Source organism: Aaosphaeria arxii (genome assembly GCF_010015735.1).
Source record: "Aaosphaeria arxii CBS 175.79 unplaced genomic scaffold BU24scaffold_1, whole genome shotgun sequence".
In the NCBI taxonomy this organism is placed as follows: domain Eukaryota; kingdom Fungi; phylum Ascomycota; class Dothideomycetes; order Pleosporales; genus Aaosphaeria; species Aaosphaeria arxii.
In genome coordinates this window covers 1837623-1856264 of record NW_022983474.1, presented here as the reverse complement: position 1 = coordinate 1856264, position 18642 = coordinate 1837623, and the positions used below count along the sequence as shown (strand labels likewise).

General features: G+C 47.1%; 8 protein-coding genes across 8 annotated transcripts in view; 3 read left to right on the top strand and 5 right to left on the bottom strand.

Annotated features, from left to right (window-relative positions):
- BU24DRAFT_469774 (uncharacterized protein) overlaps positions 1-233 on the bottom strand; it is a gene marked incomplete at its 5' end in the record, with an annotated part of 1675 nt that extends 1442 nt beyond the window's left edge. Inside the window, one exon of the mRNA XM_033532635.1 lies at positions 16-233. Coding sequence (XP_033389345.1) covers positions 16-233 — 218 coding nt within the window. The remainder of the gene's footprint in view (positions 1-15) is intronic.
- A 1090-nt stretch (positions 234-1323) lies between these two features.
- Positions 1324-3489, bottom strand: BU24DRAFT_404066 (uncharacterized protein; the record flags this gene model as incomplete). Its single annotated transcript, XM_033525621.1, has 1 exon — positions 1324-3489. The coding sequence occupies one exon, from the start codon at positions 3487-3489 to the stop codon at positions 1324-1326; it is 2166 nt and encodes a 721-aa protein (XP_033389344.1).
- Positions 3490-4818: 1329 nt separating this feature from the next.
- On the bottom strand, positions 4819-5300 carry BU24DRAFT_416679 (uncharacterized protein). Its single transcript, XM_033526518.1, has one exon. The coding sequence runs from the start codon at positions 5094-5096 to the stop codon at positions 4863-4865; it is 234 nt and encodes a 77-aa protein (XP_033389343.1). The 5' UTR covers positions 5097-5300; the 3' UTR covers positions 4819-4862.
- Positions 5301-5428: 128 nt separating this feature from the next.
- On the top strand, positions 5429-7225 carry BU24DRAFT_487508 (S-adenosyl-L-methionine-dependent methyltransferase). The gene is made up of 2 exons (XM_033533459.1): positions 5429-5685; positions 5736-7225. Exons 1-2 carry the CDS (start codon positions 5496-5498, stop codon positions 7055-7057), a joined length of 1512 nt encoding a protein of 503 aa, XP_033389342.1. The 5' UTR covers positions 5429-5495; the 3' UTR covers positions 7058-7225.
- Positions 7226-7636: 411 nt separating this feature from the next.
- Positions 7637-12329, top strand: BU24DRAFT_361581 (uncharacterized protein). The gene is made up of 6 exons (XM_033524149.1): positions 7637-7821; positions 7880-8068; positions 8117-10435; positions 10486-10929; positions 10994-11720; positions 11779-12329. Exons 1-6 carry the CDS (start codon positions 7741-7743, stop codon positions 12144-12146), a joined length of 4128 nt encoding a protein of 1375 aa, XP_033389341.1. The 5' UTR covers positions 7637-7740; the 3' UTR covers positions 12147-12329.
- Positions 12329-13293, bottom strand: BU24DRAFT_404063 (uncharacterized protein; the record flags this gene model as incomplete). Its single annotated transcript, XM_033525620.1, has 2 exons — positions 12329-13083; positions 13140-13293. The coding sequence occupies 2 exons, from the start codon at positions 13291-13293 to the stop codon at positions 12329-12331; spliced, it is 909 nt and encodes a 302-aa protein (XP_033389340.1).
- An 898-nt stretch (positions 13294-14191) lies between these two features.
- Positions 14192-15325, bottom strand: BU24DRAFT_469768 (uncharacterized protein; the record flags this gene model as incomplete). Its single annotated transcript, XM_033532634.1, has 2 exons — positions 14192-15223; positions 15274-15325. 2 exons carry the CDS (start codon positions 15323-15325, stop codon positions 14214-14216), a joined length of 1062 nt encoding a protein of 353 aa, XP_033389339.1. The 3' UTR covers positions 14192-14213.
- Positions 15326-16572: 1247 nt separating this feature from the next.
- Positions 16573-17905, top strand: BU24DRAFT_469765 (uncharacterized protein; the record flags this gene model as incomplete). Its single annotated transcript, XM_033532633.1, has 2 exons — positions 16573-16767; positions 16847-17905. The coding sequence occupies exons 1-2, from the start codon at positions 16732-16734 to the stop codon at positions 17903-17905; spliced, it is 1095 nt and encodes a 364-aa protein (XP_033389338.1). The 5' UTR covers positions 16573-16731.
- Between the last annotated feature and the right edge of the window lie 737 nt (positions 17906-18642).

Sequence of the window (18642 nt, the reverse complement as noted above, 5' to 3'; positions counted from 1 at the left end):
TCTTCTCTTTCGTACTCTTCTCTTTCGTACTCTTCTCTTTCGTTCCCGTCTCTTTCGGGACCCCCTTTTGCGTTTCCGCCTTTTTCGCTTGCGCCTTGTTCGTTCCCGCCCTTTTCGTTCCCATCGTATTGTCGTTTGTTTTGAATAAATGCTGATTTGATGCGAAGCTTTCGTTTTTGAGGATCTGTGAACAGTGAGTAAACTTGAAGCCATATGATTGGGGTTGCAGCCATATTTTATCTGCAGTCAATACCGTATTCCCCGATAATTTGTGTATTATTAACTTTTGAACGTTTCTCTTTATTGCCATTATTCGAGCTACATAAAATTCATTAGTGGCTTGTACATTTATTGTTCGTTCTTTGTGAAGGCTCCTTGACCTCCACATTGTTTCCCTATTTTAAGCTACACATTTTCTAATGTAACATCAGCCCAACTGTTGCCCTCTCTCTCAATCGAACCTTCAGAGGCACCCGGCTTGGAGAGTCAGCCTCTCCTTTGGCTGCTCATGCACCAGATGCCAGAGAGATTTAATCTCATTTGTTTACGAATTACATGAGTCTGCTGTTTAGTTTACTTATAATATAATGTCCCCTCGATATCGATACTGCTTCCCATCCTCGATTCTACGATGTTAGCCGTACCTGCAGTGAATAAAGCGAAATGTTGTGCGTTGATATCAACGACCAGCACCGAAAAGAACTAATCTGCGAATCTCGAAGAGACAGCCCGCAAGGCAGTGGAAGGGCAAAATCTGAGTCCAACTTGAGTGATCAACGAGCCTAACCGGCATATCTAAGTTACATCGTCGGTTCAAAGTAATAGAACATCGATCCGTGGCATTGACATTATATCAGATTTTTGAAGTTGCGAATCTTCGGACGGTAGTAAATATCACAATCTTCTTTATCTTCATCATTTGACCTGGGTCGGCTCATACAGCTGGTATCCTTTGAACTCATGATTATAGAGAAGTGAAATTCTAAAGTCAATTCCCCCCTTTAGCAAGAAAAGTCTCCCAACTTAGACTCGGAGGGACGACATACTGCAACCGAGGGTAAAGGGGCGAAGTATTGGACGTGGGACTTCACTGATAACCAATGTTGATAGTTGCATTAAATCAAACGCCTGTGAAAGATCACCGTCTTTCTTAGATGTACACCTATCGATATATCTACCTTCCTTCATCTCATTCGTCTGCATGACTTTCGTAGAAAGCTGATTTTGTCCCCGAATAAATGGATAATATTTCAATCGTTTTCGCTGCCGTTTCTTTCCAATTGTCCTCCCTGATCTTCTTGTCTTCTTGTCCTTACTGTTTTTCTACTTCTTCTTCTTCTTCTTTTTGATTTCCTTCTCCTGCTGTTCCAGTTGCGCGATTCTATAGCGAATTCCCTTAGGGTATAACTCCGTAGAAGGCACTGTGCCAGTCTTCTGACGATTCTCTAAGTCACGAGCATCTGGCGTGAGTATTCTTGCGTACTGGTTTAACCTGTTTCGTACTACATGGACAGGCCTTTCTTTTCCCCAGAGCCTCAATGCATGATTTCGAAGGTTCCCCATGAAGCTGTCCACATCAAAATCTCTCTTGATCGCAAAATTCACCAGGCCAACCTTTTCCACATGAATGTCAAGCTGGGTGTACAACGCTTGCACCTCGAAATCGTCTAAATGTGAAGGCATGACCGAAGGTTGTGGAGATTTACGGTTGGAAGTGGTGGGGGGATTTCGCAGTACTGTATGGACTTGGAGTTTAGAAGTTGATGGATTAGGACTGTTGTCGTTGCTATCGCGCTCCTCGTCCGCATCATTATTCTCCTCAGCTCCTCCGCTCGGTGGTTTATCGTTGCTGTCTTCAGTGATTGCTTCAGTGTTGGCGCGGTGAGGGTCAACGGTTTTAGTGCCTGAACGACTACACCCAGTGCTTGAACATTCCCGGTAGCTCTTTTGAAAAAGATCCCCTTCGAATGGAGATTCGAAGTCAATCTCCTCTGGACCATGCTCGGAATTGCCTGGGCTTCGTCGACCATATCTAAGGGCTGGTGACCCAACATCCGTGTCACTTTCCGGCTCAATAGCTGCCGAATCTTCGTCCGCACTGAATTCGTCGGAACCATAGTCATGCCTTCTGCTCTGTCGATTCTCGCTGTCGATTCGACTAGTTTCCTCGACAGCGTAGGCTCTGGCTGTAAATTCATAGTACTTGTTGTGATCGCGAATTAAGGCCCCTTCCGCATCTGTTTCGGGTTGATGTTTCTCAATCGTTATGTCCGATGATGTTGTCTTCCATTTCCCGGACTTGTCGCGTACTGGATTGCCTTGTTCATCGGTGTCAATCTGTTGAATAGTTTGAGTTTCTTTCACCAACTTCTGCTTGTATCGGATTCCCTTCTCGATTAGAGGATGGGTTTTAGATTTGGCGTTGTCATCGTTAGATTTGGTGTTGTCATCATTAGATTTGCCAGTTCCAGTGGGTGACGATCGCTTCGGAAATATTCTCCATTGCCCGAGCTCAAGATACTCAGACCCATTCGAATGAAGTAACTTTTGTGCTTTACCGTCGCGTCTGATCCTCGTAGGCTCACTGCCCCATGTACCGTCTTCGAACGAAGTTTGAAGGCCCCATTTCCCTTTTTTGCCCCCCTCATGATACATTTTCCAAAACTTTCCTTCAACCTGCTCGCCTGACAGATGCTCCCGTGCTTGGTTGAACGATTCCCAATCATAGTGAACTTCTTTGTCATTGTGTGGAAATTTCGTCCGTAGATGGCTTAGCCTGCCCTCGAAGGGAGTTGTATGGCGAATGCTGTTCGAATAGCGGTGCGCGTCTTCAGGAGTCAGTCGATCGGGCATATTTTCCCTACTCCCTATTTGAAATTTGTCATAAAGACTTATTAAATGACTTAACCATCCGACATAGGCGTCGTTTGTGGGCCATTGAATGCCGCGTTTCGACATCATAATAGGTTCCACGTTCCATGGCGGCCCTCTCCTGTTCCACTCGTTCTGGTAATAAAGGAAGTCTTCCCAGCACTGCTGTGCAAACATGTGTTCCTCCTTTTTCGCCCATGTTTTATTGTTGAGATGATATTCATGCAACTCATGGTACGGCTCTGCAATTTCGTTGATCATTTGCTGAAGTCTTTTGCTGTCGCGTATCTCGCCTTCCACGACGTCGTGCTCTGGTAACCATTTTTCCCAGATGCTACCAATCCTTTTCAGTTTTTGGTTGATCTGCGAGGAAATTGTTGGATTGGAATCGTCTAAACTCTTCACTTCCTCCTCTGCGCTTGCGCGTTGGGTGTATCTTAGCCGCGCAAGCAAGGTAGCTTTCATGTCTACCATCCAAGTATCCATTTCTTGAACATTCTGGGGCACTCTTTCCTTGTAGCCTGCAAGAAAAAGACACGGATCGTTGGGTTTGGCTTCCGTTTCAGTTCCAGCACCACTTGGCGCATTCGCCGTGCTATCTTGTTGGCCTGATGACATGATTTATAGGGTGAAGTTTGTACTAGTACAGTGCATATGAATTAATTCAAAGACAGTAGATTGTTGTCGTCGAAACTACGTCAAGATTCTACAAGGAGCTATGGTTATTAAGAGATAGAGCTCACCAAAGTTCTATCTTTGGTCATTCGTACTAGCTCACGATTGACAAGTTTGTGAATGAAAGCGATGTTACTAGTGTCGAAAGTAATATAAAGAACTTTGGTCAGGCTTTTATATCTCTTTGTGCAATTCCAAGGCTCGCCGTTTACTAAATCCACATCCATCTCTCGACGCCCGTCAGAGTACATATTAAAGAACTTATGATACCCTAGGGGGCAGCTTTTGGGCCAAAATAGGTTTTGGATAAAGAATTCGTATCTCATTAGTTCAACAATAGGGTCACATGCAGGATGGTGATTCTGGGTCTCGGCACTCAAAGAACCAACTTGGCATTGTAGGCATTGTAGAAATCGGCAGAATCCACATACGACGATGATATCACGATCGGTACGACTGACTCTTCATCGTGATAACATCAATCATGCACTTTACCGCAATATCATCACAATGTGATGCAGAATTGATGAGTTGATACGGTTGATTTGATTGTTCAGATAGCTATCTCTCGCTTCTGGGAGGTCTCGGTGGTAGCTCGGGATCTTGCTGTTCATTCCGTGGAAGGTGAAAGACCCGGTCGTGTCGATCGCTATAGCTTTGACGCATTTCTTCCGAAGCTACGGCTTCGATCTTTTCAAGCCTCGACAATCCATTCATTGTTCTGACATTTTTCAAATTACCACCATATCCTAGTGGAGGAATGACGGCGTGATTCAGGAAGGAGTTAAGAGTAGCAGCATCGTTTCGCCTAGCCGGCATGTTCAAACATCCAACAGGAGGTTCCATCAATTTCCAATTGTTAGTAATTTTTGGTCCATCCCTTCGAAGTTGCGGTTTGATCTGTGGCAGGTCAACGATGGCCCGCATCAAGTGCCGTCCTATTTCGTGGCGGTTTTGACCCTTTTGGTAGGTCTTGCCACCATTCTTCCCGTGCGATATTGAGGCCATCATTCGATAAATCACTGCTAGATTGGCCAACAGGCGCTCCTACAGGAATTTCTTTGCGTTCCAATCTCTTCTCAAGCTCCGTCTGCGCTGCAATTATGTGACTCTCGTCAATCTGTGATGTCATTGTCATTTTTGCATACACTAGTCGTGGGGAAGCCTGAGAAACCGTAAGTCAATCACTCTGTTGCATTACACATGGAGGTTATATTAGTTTTATCCATCATTGTGGATTAAGACTTCAAGATATAATCAATATCTATGTCCTCCTGATATGCCTAGCATTGCAATTGCGATCAACAGTGCCTTTGTTAGGCTGTTGATTCCTTCTTGAGCACATGTTGCACATTCATGCTCTTCAAACAGTGTATAAGACTCATCTGGACAATGTTTCGAATCCATTGACATCTATCTGATAGATTCACAGAGTCCACAATATCATCCACGCAAGAGCCGTCTACTTTGCATAGTTCCAACGCAAGGGCACGGTACTGTACGCGAGATTGAGCAAGGCGTGCAGACCGTGTAGGAACATCTCTTCTCATAGTTCTTGATAGACTTATCTAACTTGAAAGCTGGCAAGATCCAAGCAAGAGTTTCGTACAGCTTGCATGAAGTGATTATTGTTGTATGCTTTGTAGGACAATAGGCTAAAATTGAAAGGTCTGGCGAAACTTATCAAAAATCGACATCGGAAATGTCAAATTGAACAGCACCAAAAAATATCCAGTCCGATGTCCAAATGTCGTTGGATATTTCAGAGATGTTGAAATGAAAACTTGCGGATGGCGGGACAGACCAACCCCGCAGTCGCCCACAAAGCGATTCTGGTCTTGGCTCTTTTTCCACCACAGGAAAGTTTCTACGCTAGACTGTCAAACTTTCTATCCCCAAAACCTACAAATTGCATATCACGACCGGAAGTAATCTAGGAGTCTAAAACAATGTCTGACACCGACTCTGACACGGCTAGCTCAGTCGGTAGTCTGATTGAGGATGCCTCTGAACCCGATACCACGACTTTCAAGTGTCTTTTCTGTGATAAACCATGGGGCAATGTACCTGAAATGTTCACACACTGCGAAAGCGAGCATAAATTCAACGTCAAAGCTGCAATTCAGGAGATTGGGTCAAGTAAATACTATAATTTCCGGATACCGACATCTGCTTATCATATGAATTAGAGCTCGAGGAGATTGGTGTCATTAAGCTAGTAAATTACCTACGCTTGGAAGCTCAGAAGGGTACAGATCCGTCTGCACTCACGGTAACACCCGAAAACTTAGCCGACGACAAATATCTCGTTCCTACACTTGAGGATGATCCGTTACTCTTTGAATTGGGAGATTTCATGCCCGATTCAAATGAGCAAGTGCGAGATTATGAAGAGTACGAAGCAGTGCTTTCCAAGAACTTGCCCGAGGATGTGTCCAAAATCGACGTCAGTGGAGAGCGTGACGAGCGTTATTTTGACTCCTACAAGGGCAATGGTATCCATCGCGAGATGATCGAGGACCGCGTGCGCACAGAGTCGTATCGTGATTTCATCGAAAAGTATGCCCATCTCATCAAAGACAAGGTTGTGTTGGACGTAGGCTGCGGGACAAGCATATTAAGTCTGTTCTGCGCAAGAGCCGGAGCGAAGAAGGTTTTTGCAATCGACAATTCCGACATTGCTTTACGAGCGAGGGAGATTGTAAAGAAGAACGGATATGACAACGTAGTTGAAGTCATCCAAGGGCGCATCGAGGATTTCCATCTCCAGCAAAAAATCGGCAAGGGTAATGTCGACATTATTGTTTCAGAATGGATGGGCTACGGTCTTCTATTTGAGGGCATGCTTGACTCCGTACTGAAGGCAAGAGACATCTACCTCAAGCCAGATGGTCTCATGGTGCCAAGCCACTGCACACTTCGGGTAGCTCCAATCTCAGACAAGACCTGGATATCTGAAAGTACTGGAGAAAACTTCTGGAAAGATGTCTACGGGTTCGACTTTTCAACCATGATACCGGGTGGATTATTGAATGATAGGGAAATTGGCGTGTTCGATGTACCGCCCAAATCGATAAGCGGCAGCGCGTCAACATTTTACGAACTTGACCTCGCTCGGATCACTGTGCCGGAATTGGACTTCACAGCACCGTATTCGACTACGCTCGACCGAGATGTCGAATCCCTGGATGCATTCGCTATTTGGTTTGATACCTTCTTCCTCCCCCACGGGAGCAAACCGGATCTTAGCCAAGCAGACGCTCTGAAATGGAGTGCAAATGGGGCAGAGGGCGTAGCGATGGCTACAGGTCCATTCGGCACAGCCACGCACTGGCATCAAGCCGTTCTGCTGCTGGATGACAAAGACAGGAAAACATCTCTCAAGCAGGGAACTACCTTGAAGGGACAAATTACATATAAGAAGAGGAGAAGAGACGTTCGAGGCATTGATGTTGATGTGTCTTGGGCTGCGGAAGGTGTCGAAGGAAAGGTCTCAAGGCCGATGGGTTGAAGGAATGTACCAGTAATAGGTGGCTTATGTTCAAAGTTGCATGGGCCCGTACGTGTAGGTGTTCTCGGTGTTGGGACAGGTTATCAAAAAAAGGAGTGATCCTTGTTGGACGTTAGGACTGCGTGGACGGTCTACTCATTTCTATTCTATATTAGAGGAATATGAAAGAACAAAAATTTGTCTGAATTCATATGATAGATTGGTAGATGACTTGGTATCTACTTGTGCAGAGCGATTGGAATGCTCAACCATGTGACAACTGACGTCAGCGAGGAACGCTGCATTGAAAGATCCATATCTAAGGTTCGGAATGCATGAATTTCGCTCAATTCTATTACAAGGAATTATAGTCTTTGTTAGTAGTGATGCTGGGGGTGAATTTGTATTTACATGTAGTTGTGAGCTCGAATAGTGGAAGTATGCCTAATGTACATTTCATCTAATATCGCAACTAGCACTAGCATCGTTATCGATAAATGCCGTATGCGTCCCGCAGATCTTAATTAGGACTGGAGCTCTCCACGTGGCTCGTGCGCGTGAGCTCTCCTGCATGGATGATTCGGAACACCCGAGACGTCACGGCTTAACATTGAGCGCGCCATTCCGAACATCTCAGTCGTCTCAGCGAGAACCTTTTCACTTGAAGATGTGGCATCGGTAACAATTCTCGACCTGCCACTCTCATGCGCGGTATTCTACCTGGAAGGCCGCAGGCTAAGCTGCAAGCAGTCAGCCATGGACTGTGGGAAGGCAACCAGATCATTGTATGTAAACCATTGTCCACTAGCTGGAGTGGAAGCGTTGACTGATTTTACTTTCAAGGTCTACATCTCCGGGAACGCGCTCATAATACTGGACCGCCCGAACCATGTCCTCCAAACTACATACATCGATGAGGAGACCGAGCTGGAAGCGGTTGCCTTTGACGAGAATACAGGAAAGATAGCAGCCAGCTCGACAAAGACTGTGTATACATATCAACCATATGGACAAGACGAGGATGCAATCAAAGTATGATTGCCATTGCTCCTATAATCTCTCCTCACTGACGTGCATTAGTGGTCGTTACAGGGGAGCGTGCCGTTACCAGACCCGGAAGATACAATAACAACCTTATCCTGGGGGATGCCCGATGAGTTGCTCGTAGGAAGTGGATCTCTGACGCTTCTCAATACCCATACTGCCACTGAGCAAATTTGGACTAAGAAGCTCGCGAACCCCGTCAAATTCGCACACTTTTCGCCCGATGCCGAGTTGATCGCTTCAACAGGTCGCTACGATCGATTGCTCAAGATTTGGCGGCGCCTTGCATTTGGCTCTGCAGACCAACAGCGATTCGATTACTCGTATCTACCCCACCCAGCCGTTGTCACAGGGGTGCATTGGCGACGTCCCATCCACAAGGAGCAAACAGTTGACAATGTTCTTTACACGGTGTGCGCCGACAATAAAGTAAGGGTGTGGGTACCGGGAGAACATCATGGGGTGGATGGATTCAATCTTTGGGCAGAGCTCGATCTGATGGAATGTATCCAGCCCCGCGTCATAACGGAAGACCAGCAATCAAGCAAGAGATATGCTTTCTTCATCGACGGGCGAGACTTCACATTTGCAACAGAACGTGCGGTTCAGCAGGCGACCAGTGAAGAAAAAGACCAAGTGGCGCTACACCATCTAGTCGAGGTCGCCAATCGTAATCCCGAAATATGCGTCGTGCTAGATGACAGAGGGAATATGTCCGCATGGGGTTTTGAAAACATTGGAGCGAAGATTAAGAAGGTCACTGATGTATTCAACATCGCGCATTCGGATGGCTTGCATCTTCACTTCGCAAAAGGTGCCCACGGCCTGCATGATAATGTCCAGTTTTACGCGTTCTGTGGCGACAAACCAGGTTCTGTCATTACTCTTCTGTCGCATCACTATGACGGGAGAATTGAGTGGTTGGAATCACGTGTTGATCGTCTTTTGGATCCATCGCGACAATTGCAACGAATCCAGCGCAAGACCATCTGGACCGGCCACTCACATGCCATCAAAAAAGTCAATCGTACTGCAAGTGGAAGAGCACTAGTCTCACGGACTGTCACAGATGAGTGCATCGTCTGGGTCCAAAGACCAACCGAAGAGGGCATGACACTGCACAGGCACAGCACTGTCAAGGTCACCGAGCACATTCATCGAACTGCTCTGCTCCAGGACGGAAACTTTGTGGTTTTCCTTCATCACGACCACATCGCGCTATCTGATAGTCGTGGCCCGCAAGCCGTTGAGGCGGCTCGCCTCAGCTACAAGCTCAAAGGGAAACCCTTGTGTTTGATCGTTGTACCAGAAACCCGGACTGGGGGTCGAGTAGTACATCTCGCTACCATCAGTTCGGAGATGAAAGGTATCTGCTGGGAAATTCGGCTCCCACATCTAGATCGGGATCCTGTCACCGGCCGTAGGCTTTCGATTCCCACAAACGGCAATGCCAACGGACATCCAGAGATTTGTATGGAAGAGTTCTCCACCTTTGACCTTGGCTCAGGCGACGATCTAGCATTCGTCCTGCCTGTCGATCCCGCGGGTTCAGCCCCTGTGATATCAGGCTTCCTCGACACGTTTGCGCGCGACATTGCTATATCGTACACTAAATCTGGCGTCATCAAATCGTGGACAGCTAGAGTGAATGTCGATAAGAGAGATTTAGAATGGTTACAGACATCCGTTGTTGAGACCGGGGTCAGTAACCCAACACTTGCCAGCGGTACCTCCATACGGAAAGCAGCGTTGGTGGATGCCGAGAAGACTACTCTAACAATCTGGAATACACGAAGTGCGCAGTTAGAGTACGAAGAAAAGTTCGACGGAAATGGCATTATCCAAGATCTCGATTGGTCATCTACACCTGATAACCAATCAATATTGGCAGTCGGATTTCCGCACCGGATAGTCGTCTATGCACAGCTCCGTTATGACTACTTGAATGCGGGTCCTTCCTGGGTGCCTATCCGCGATGTGCGTATTCGAGACATAACGCCTCATCCTATTGGAGACTCCGTTTGGCTGGGGAGTGGCAACCTGATCATTGGTTCAGGCAACCAGTTATTCATTCAAGATGAGAATGTCGAGGTCTCTGACTCATTGTTTCCCAGCTTGCGCATGGTCTCACGCAAAAGGGCATCAATCGACATATTCACAGCTGTGAGCCGTTTGAATGGACCGTTGCCTGTATACCACCCACAGTTACTCAGTCAAAGTGTGCTTGCTGGAAAGCTATTGCTTGTCCAAAAGATTTTGCTTCGTCTACACCAAAAGTTGAAGTTCTATACTGAAGGTGATGATTTGGATAGTTCTTTGGGATTACTACCAGAGGACTTCTCTGAAGATCCTGACGTGAGTAATTTACTACCTTCTACAGTTACACCCTTACTTATATACTTCAGGCTCAGATGACAGCATCTCGAAAAGACATCCACACTTCTTATGCTGACTTCTCTGACGACACTGAGCCGGACTCACTTACCGAGGAAGTTGCTGTCTCCCTTACGGAGCTTCTTACAAGTAAACGAATTCCTATACTCTCTTCGCGAGAGCAATTTCGCCTCGCTGATATCGTTGAGTGCGTTGGAATGGTAGAAAAACACCGACGGTCCATTGATGATAATGCTGGACGTTTCCTCCTTTTCTTCCGACAACATGTCCTAAGCGACAGCCATGGGAACGAAGGCCGAACGCCAATATCATGGCGAGAGATTTCTTGGGCGTATCACAGCGGAAGCCAAGATATTTTAGTCGACTTGGTATCAAGGCATTTCAGTGGTAAACTTCTGTGGGGTCAGGCGAAGGAGAGCGGACTCTTCATGTGGATGACTGATATAAACGCCATCGTGAGTACTGAGCTTGATTGACATGAACCATTTTCCATGCTCGCATGCTGACAAAAGCTTGTAGCGCGCTCAATTCGAAATAATTGCCCGAAATGAATATACCAAGGGCGATGATCGAAACCCCGTCGACTGCTCTCTTTTCTACCTTGCGCTTCGCAAGAAACCTGTCTTGGTGGGCCTTTGGCGAATGGCGCACGGCTCGAAAGAGCAAGCGGCTACGCATCGTCTTTTATCGAATAACTTCACTGAAGCAAGATGGAAGACAGCTGCTCTCAAAAATGCCTATGCGCTCATGGGCAAACGAAGATTTCACTATGCTGCCGCCTTCTTCTTGCTTGCTGATTGTCTCAAAGACGCAGTTGGCGTCCTAAACAACCAACTAGGTGATACTCAGTTAGCCATCGCAGTTGCGCGAGTCTACGAAGGAGACGATGGGCCTGTATTGACTACCTTCCTTAAGGAAAAGATACTGCCCCAGGCTGCACGCGACGGCAACCGATGGTTGGCAACTTGGGCTTTCTGGATGTTGAACCGCCGTGACCATGCTGTTCGCTGCCTAATTACTCCACTGGAAAAGCTGATGAGTCCCCCAGAGACTCCGGAGTACAAATCAAAGAGCTATCTGGCAGATGACCCGGCTCTTGTTGTGCTCTACCGACAACTTAGAGAGAAGAGTCTACAGGCTTTAAGAGGTGCGACGATGGTCGGTATGCGAGAGGAATGGGACTTCGTGATGCACTCTTGCAATTTATTGACGAGAATGGGCTGCGACTTATTAGCCCTCGATCTCGGTATGTATCCATTGCTTTGAAGATGAGAAATCATGACCTGAGTACTAATAATGTGCAGCTAAAACTTGGGAGTTCCTTGCGCCACCGCCGCGAGAAGTCGGCCTCAACCGGCCTCCTCTGTCTCCCGCGTTGCCACGCGACTCATTCTATGCCAATGGGCCCAATAAAACAACTACAGATTTTGAGTTCGATCCGCGAAAGCTTCTGCGTCGGCGCAGCTCACTTGTTGTGGCAGATATGCCTACGCGCGAACACATCAGCAACAGCTTGGCTGCAAGCAAAGGCACGGTTAGGGAAGAGTCAAGTGAGGATGAAGAGAAGAGCACAGAAGAGGTCGAGATCAAGGAGGACAAGAAGAAGAAGCCCCCACCAACACAGTTCCATGAGCCAGATGCCAATTCTCTGTTGGACGCGTTTGGTTTCTAAAGGACTTGATAATTTGACTTTTGCAACTGTTCATATTTCATAAGGTCTATAATTCTATAGCTGATGGATCCAAGGGCATAGCACGGTGTTACAGGCGAATGTGGTAGTAAAGCACTGCTTGGTTATTTGAACCATGGTTGCTTGTTGATCCCTTTCTAATATTGATACGTTTTGATACTTCCTCAAAGATCCAATCTTAGTCTACGGCGCCTCATGAGAATATGGGTCCGGTACACCCATTCTTGAAACCTCCCCTCAACTTTTTCTGGAGGATACATGAGCTGAAACAACTCAAACCTCCCTCGATACCCCCAAAAGGTCTCCGACAATGAGGTTCGGACGCTTCTGCAGCGGGCTTCGACCCGCTCAAACACGTCGTCAACATTAAGCTGCGATTCTTCACTAATGGCAAGGCCTTCCTCCAGAGTCATGCTCCCTTTCGGGAATGGAGAATCGCGCATTTGGATCCATTTCGCATATGGGCACTGTGATCTGTGCAGCACTGCGCAGTTCGAATAGGCTGTGACAGTGAAAACGTCCATCCATGAAATACTGCTTGGACCCACGCGCCCAGGCGTTTGACGTAGTCCCAAATCATCAAGCACACTTTCCTCGACGATGAAAAGAAGGTATTCGAAATTAGCGTCCGTCGAGAACACCATTGCCATGCGCACTGTATCATCTGCTTCGTTCAAGAAAACCACCACGGATCCAGGGACGAGTTCTGCGGGAAGAACCAGATCCTCCACTATTGGCAGTCTAAGGTCTTGAGGATTTTGGACTATGATGCTTCTGAACTGTTTCTTCATTTTCGTGGGTAGGGTATCCTTGGAACGACCTGTCAAGTTGTCGATCGCAGCGGAGATTCTGGTCTTCCGCCTAGGCTTGGTAGCTTCTTCATTGTCGACCCCTTTCTTCTCGTTCTTCTCGGTATCTTCTGTAGTTGTACCGTCAGCCCCGTGTTTCTGGAGAATTGGATTTCTACATCCTCACCACATTCGAGATGGAAAGAGTCTCTGCGTCTTATTTCGCGGCCATGTTGATCTGCAATTTCATCACTCGCGGAGAGGGCTTGTTGGGCAATAAAAGCGCAAATTTCGTCGACATGATCCCTCTGCGTCACGGGTTTGGACGCAGCTTGGCCCATCGTCGGAATATCAGCGCGGTAGTTACAAAGATATTCTGCTTTGCGGGACGAGGAGTTCTGTTTGGCTGAAAGAATGTTCGAATATGTTATGAGATGTCTCGGTAGCGATCGTATATTGGAAGACAGCTTAAACTTGTCGGTTTATCCTAAGCATATGAGAGCATCAGCCTTTGCTAAATTCAGTTGCCTTGAGGAAAGAGGCTTGTGGTAACCTGCAGCTGCGGGTGGGCCAGAAACGGGAAGTACTCTCTGCGTAATAGTACAACGAGACAACTCAGTACAACAATAATTCATTCAGAGGCTGCTTCAGAAGCTCAGGTGTTGATGCGAACTAATGATCTTTCCGTTTGCTACCGAGATGTTCAAACAATGACCTCGTTCAGTCGCAACTTTGTTGTCACAAAAGTATACGAAGACTCATTAAGATACAGATGTCATAATAATTCGCATAAGCTACCGAATAGAACTGAAGTAGCGATCCTTTGACCGCATCATGATGCATGTGGATAGAATGGGTATTAATGACCGAAGAGAACAGCAAAGATGAATCTCTGAAGCCACATGCCCAGCTTTGTTCCATGGGAATAAAACAAACTTCATCCATCGGTATTGCTGCAATGAATCCATAATTCCCAAAGAAGAGCCCGTGTTCATTCCCAACGCCGAAAAAAATATACCTTCCACAAGTAAAATACGGTAACCCCTCACCTTCAAATCTCAAAGTTCGTTTGTCGACGCATACAAATTCGGGCAAAATCGAGTGTTTTCCTTCAGTTTAGGTTGGACTTCAATCGCGGATGCGGAATAGGAATGGAAAGCCTTCGCAGTAGGAATAGTAGGAATACTCGTAGTTGTTGGTGATGGTGAATGTCAATGTACCTGGTAGTTGTTGCGATCTTGGTGCATAACATGCGATGCATTCAAACGACCTTGCGTGCAGCCTGGGTGGCAACCTGAGCCTTTTGATTCTCTTGCTCCTTTGCTGTGATCGGAATATCACCGCTCTTGTAAATTTTGGCGAAGCGCTCGACTTCCTTACTTAGAGATGATTGAGTCCTGGCTGGGCGTGGCTGGTGAGGAAACTCCCCCAATGTTTTGCCCTGGAATGCTTCGTTGAACTCGGCAACGAAGCGTCCCCAACCCTTCAAGGGCTTCGTCTCATTGGGCTTGAGATTCTTGCTGATCCAAATGCGCTCCTCCTGAGCATAGGGGAGAGCAGCGTTGCGGAAGCGAATCTTTGTGTGGCGGCGAATCTGCTGAACGACTCGCTTGTTCAGAGCAGCCAGCGCCGCATGATCATTCCAGTCCTTGGGGGGATGATTCAAAAAGATGCGCTTTTTGCCTTGCTGGTCGAGGATTCGGATAATGCACTTCTCCTTCTGGTCACGAAGTGTGCCATCGGGCATGCGCTCCCAGCGACCGGGAACAAATGGAGTGAAGTTCGTGACCTTCCATTGGTCATCGGGAGCGTTGGTTTGATATGCACCATCGCCCCATCGAACGTTTCTATAGACGTTCTTCTTGTTATACTGTTTGAGCTCCTCTTTGTAATCTGCCTCTGGATCGGAGTCGTAGACGTCGGAGCCTGCCTTGCGTCCTTGCTGGATGGCTTCTTGGATGAGCCGAGCGTCTTGAGGATTTAGCTCATCGACCATACGTGACGCCCGCGTCATGATCGGTGTGTGAATCCGAACATTTCCAGTGACCTGCGTTTGAACAGGGCATGGTGCTTGGACCGTACTGGCCCTTCCTGCGATGGGATGAGGTACATCGGTGGCTGAGGGGGCCAGTATCTCGCTTTGCTGCGCAGCAGTAGTTTCTGGAACCACTGATGAAGGCCCGGGATCATCCATCTGCTCGGCCTCAGTCTCGGGAGTTGGAGCTCTGGATGGAGCTGGTGGGGTCAGAACGCGTTGCTCAGGCACGATGTCTGAGTTCTAGTCAGTATGAGTGAGGAATTCTATAGATAGGCTGTCTTACCATTGCCTGGAGCGGAAGAGACGCGGCTCTCGTTCGACTGAGTAGTCGTCATGGCGAGCAAAATTCCGGAACGTTAGAGTCGAGTGAGAGGTATGCTGCCCAGTGTTTAAGCAGAAGAAAAAGACTGTACGTCCAGGATGAGCGTACAGAAGGAAACTAGAGACAAGTTAGCTTCTTCCTTTTGCAGCAGTGAGTGGAGTGCGTGTGGTGATGGCTGTAGAGAGAGAAGAGAGGTTGCAAAGAAGGCTTAAGTAGATACTAGAGTGGATTTACAGCGGGAGATACCAAGCACGCGGCGCTACAAAGAACAATAGGAGTCAATAAGACAGAATAGTGGTGAGTGGTGATATTGTGGGCCTCGTTTCAAAAGGGCTGGCAAGCAGGATACAAGCGCGGCAAGGTGAAGGCCCTCAGTGATAGAGAATCGCCAGAATACATGGCTGGGCAGTTTATCCACTCAATCTAAGGCTAGTAAGGGATGAAAGTCTTTTCTTGAGATAAGAAGTTGACTTGATTAAGCTCCAGTTGAAGCGTTTAATATCAGGAGATGATATAACCAACAATAAGGCTTTTGTGTGCAGACAATTACTGCGAAGGTTTCGCGTATATTTGAGTCAACTTTACTTTCGATTCAATGGCACTGAGGACTATGAAGACTCATCAATTGCATAGACAGGAGTGTTTATGTCTACAAAGGTAGATTTTATGGCTCACTATTTGCTTGATTGTCTTTTACAACAGCTACGTAGAGTCTTTGATGATTGTTTGTAAACACAATTACGGTCTGACACCCATACCGCACGCTGCTACGAAACTTCGTCTCATTCTGACTTCTAGAAGATTCGGAAATGACCTCTCTCAGATCAATACTTTCAATCTCGTAGTGTCCGAGGAGAATTCTCCTTCTAAATCTGGAGGAGGGTTTGCGTAGTTTCAACGGAGTGATAGATTGAGTAGAAACCTGTACCTAGAACGTCTCCTGAACGCCGGCTCGCGCATTGATCTTTATATTCGCTGTTTTATTTACCTTCACTCAATGCAGCAAGTGGAATTTTATGTTCTTGTACCTTGTGATCAAAGGATTTCCCTGAGCGTGTAAAACAAAAACTTTCACTTGATACTAGCCTGTGTGAAATTCTGGTTATTTCCCCAGACCTAACGAGTTTGTTGACGTTAAACTACTCCACGTAATTTGTTCTTTCACTATCGCACAACGCGTCGCTCACATGTGATTGGCTGTTCTGCCTTGCTTAAGAAGTGAAATTCCCTCCTTAAGGCCATGATTCGCTAAGACAACAACGACATCGCATTAGTTGACGTTCCGTGTATGAATTGAACGAGACCATCAAATCTGTGCTGCAGAATCAACTGAATCGGCCACCTTCCTCTATTCAACATCCTGACGAACCCAAAGATCTTGAAGAGCTCAAAAGGCTATTTCATTCATGGGGTTATTTCATGTTGAACATGCGCGGTTTGCGCAGGGACCTCTTGGTATGGACAAATTTCAGTGCACACTCACCTTTGTGGGAAAATTATAAAAGCAAAGATCTTGCTAACTGAAGTAGACAAGACCACCCCAAGCATCAGCAGAGATGATACACCACCGCCATCTTCAATCGGTGGCCCACACACGCCTGACGGTCCCGCGTCCGAAATTTCCGGCTCAAATTCCTTCTTGAACGACAATCACTTCGATTTTACACCACTCACTCGCAGCACAGCACGGACACGGAGACATGGAACACCAGAGACAAATGAAGATACCAATACCACACCGGAAGGCCTCCCCAACTTCTACTATCTAGATCCAACTGTACCCTCACCTTACGACGTAGAGCCTGAAGAGAGCCTTGAATGCTTGCTGCAATTTCAGAGGGTGTTCCCCAAACTCATCCCAATTACCACCGTTCTCCTCCAGGCGCATACACGCAAGACAAATTGGGCACAAGTTCTCAACAGTTTCCTCGATGGTCAAGATCCCGAGATCAGTCGCGAAGAGAAGAAAAGCATGGTGGTTGAGCTGCTACTCTACATCACCCGCGTTCTCCTGCCCTTCCAGATCGCCGTGAATCGTAGACTTCTCGCACAGCTTTACGCCGAAAGGAAAGGCACCAACCTTCGCTTGTTACTGCGTTACGACATGTTGCGGGAGTGGAAGCCCAAGAAGCACTCCGGCAAGTCGAATCTGGCTGCGCTCACGTACTGGGTGGAGAGCGCGGAACCAGTCAACACGTATATGAATGTCGCCGATGGAAGCGCAAGTGGGGAGGATGGAATGGATTCGCTACCTCCGCTGGCTATGAATGTCATACCGACACTGATTGCAGCGCCTGCTGGAGGTTGGAGGATCATGAGCGTGAGGGATAAGATGCGGCATAATGTCACAGCTCTTGACGATATCTTGATGTTGAAGAGGGAGCAACTTGTTAGAATGGGCAAGATGATGTTCACGGTCAAGTTTGCGGAAACGGTGCTCCTTTGGCAAGAGCTCATGACCAACAACGAGATGCTCGAGGACTTCAAGGCCAAAGACTGGGAAGGGTTAGGCACTGGAGAGGCGAATGAGTGGATCAAGGATCAGAAGGCGATGTTGACGAAGAAGGAGAAGCTGCATGGGTTTGATGGGTAGTATGACGGCACCCAGTTGTACGGACGTGTACATGGTAATCGACGATAAGTCATATATTCGAGATAACTACTCCGTAAGGTGTTTGGAAATCCGAATGAACGGTTCAGGACGTCTTGTTTGAAGAATGTCATCATCAAATAATACTATGCGTTACGGTTCAAGCAGTTACTGAGGGTTCTTTCTTTTACATTTATCTTGCTGTTCACATAATAATGATATAGTCAGTGAATAGTCGTGATTGGCTAGTTCCCATGCAAGACATTGGCTGAGCAAAGGTACCCCGAACCCAACGCCAATGGCCACGGCTAAAATTCGAACAGGCACCAAAAATGCTCGCCCTATGCAGACGCAGATGCAAATGCAGTAAACAGGGGCGCCAAGCTGCAGCTCATTTTACGGTGAACATCAAAGTCCCAGGAATCATTGCACTGGACTCCACGACTACCGGCTCTCCGAAACACAAGAACGGCGTAAGGAATTGGCTGGAGATACGATGATTCTTCAATGCATATTCGAGGCCTACGTCATATGGTGAAATTGGCAGATTTGGCGCGACGATTGGTGAGGTGAGGGAAGTTTTACGGAGTGCGTTACCGGATGATAGGTAAGCAGGTACCTAAAGCATGGTCGTCTCATCGGCGGTACAGACATACGCGGGGATGGGGAATGAGAGAATTGCACGTTTGACTTCAAGCTGTGGCATTAGACGATTTCCGGATCGACGTGAACCAGCGGAG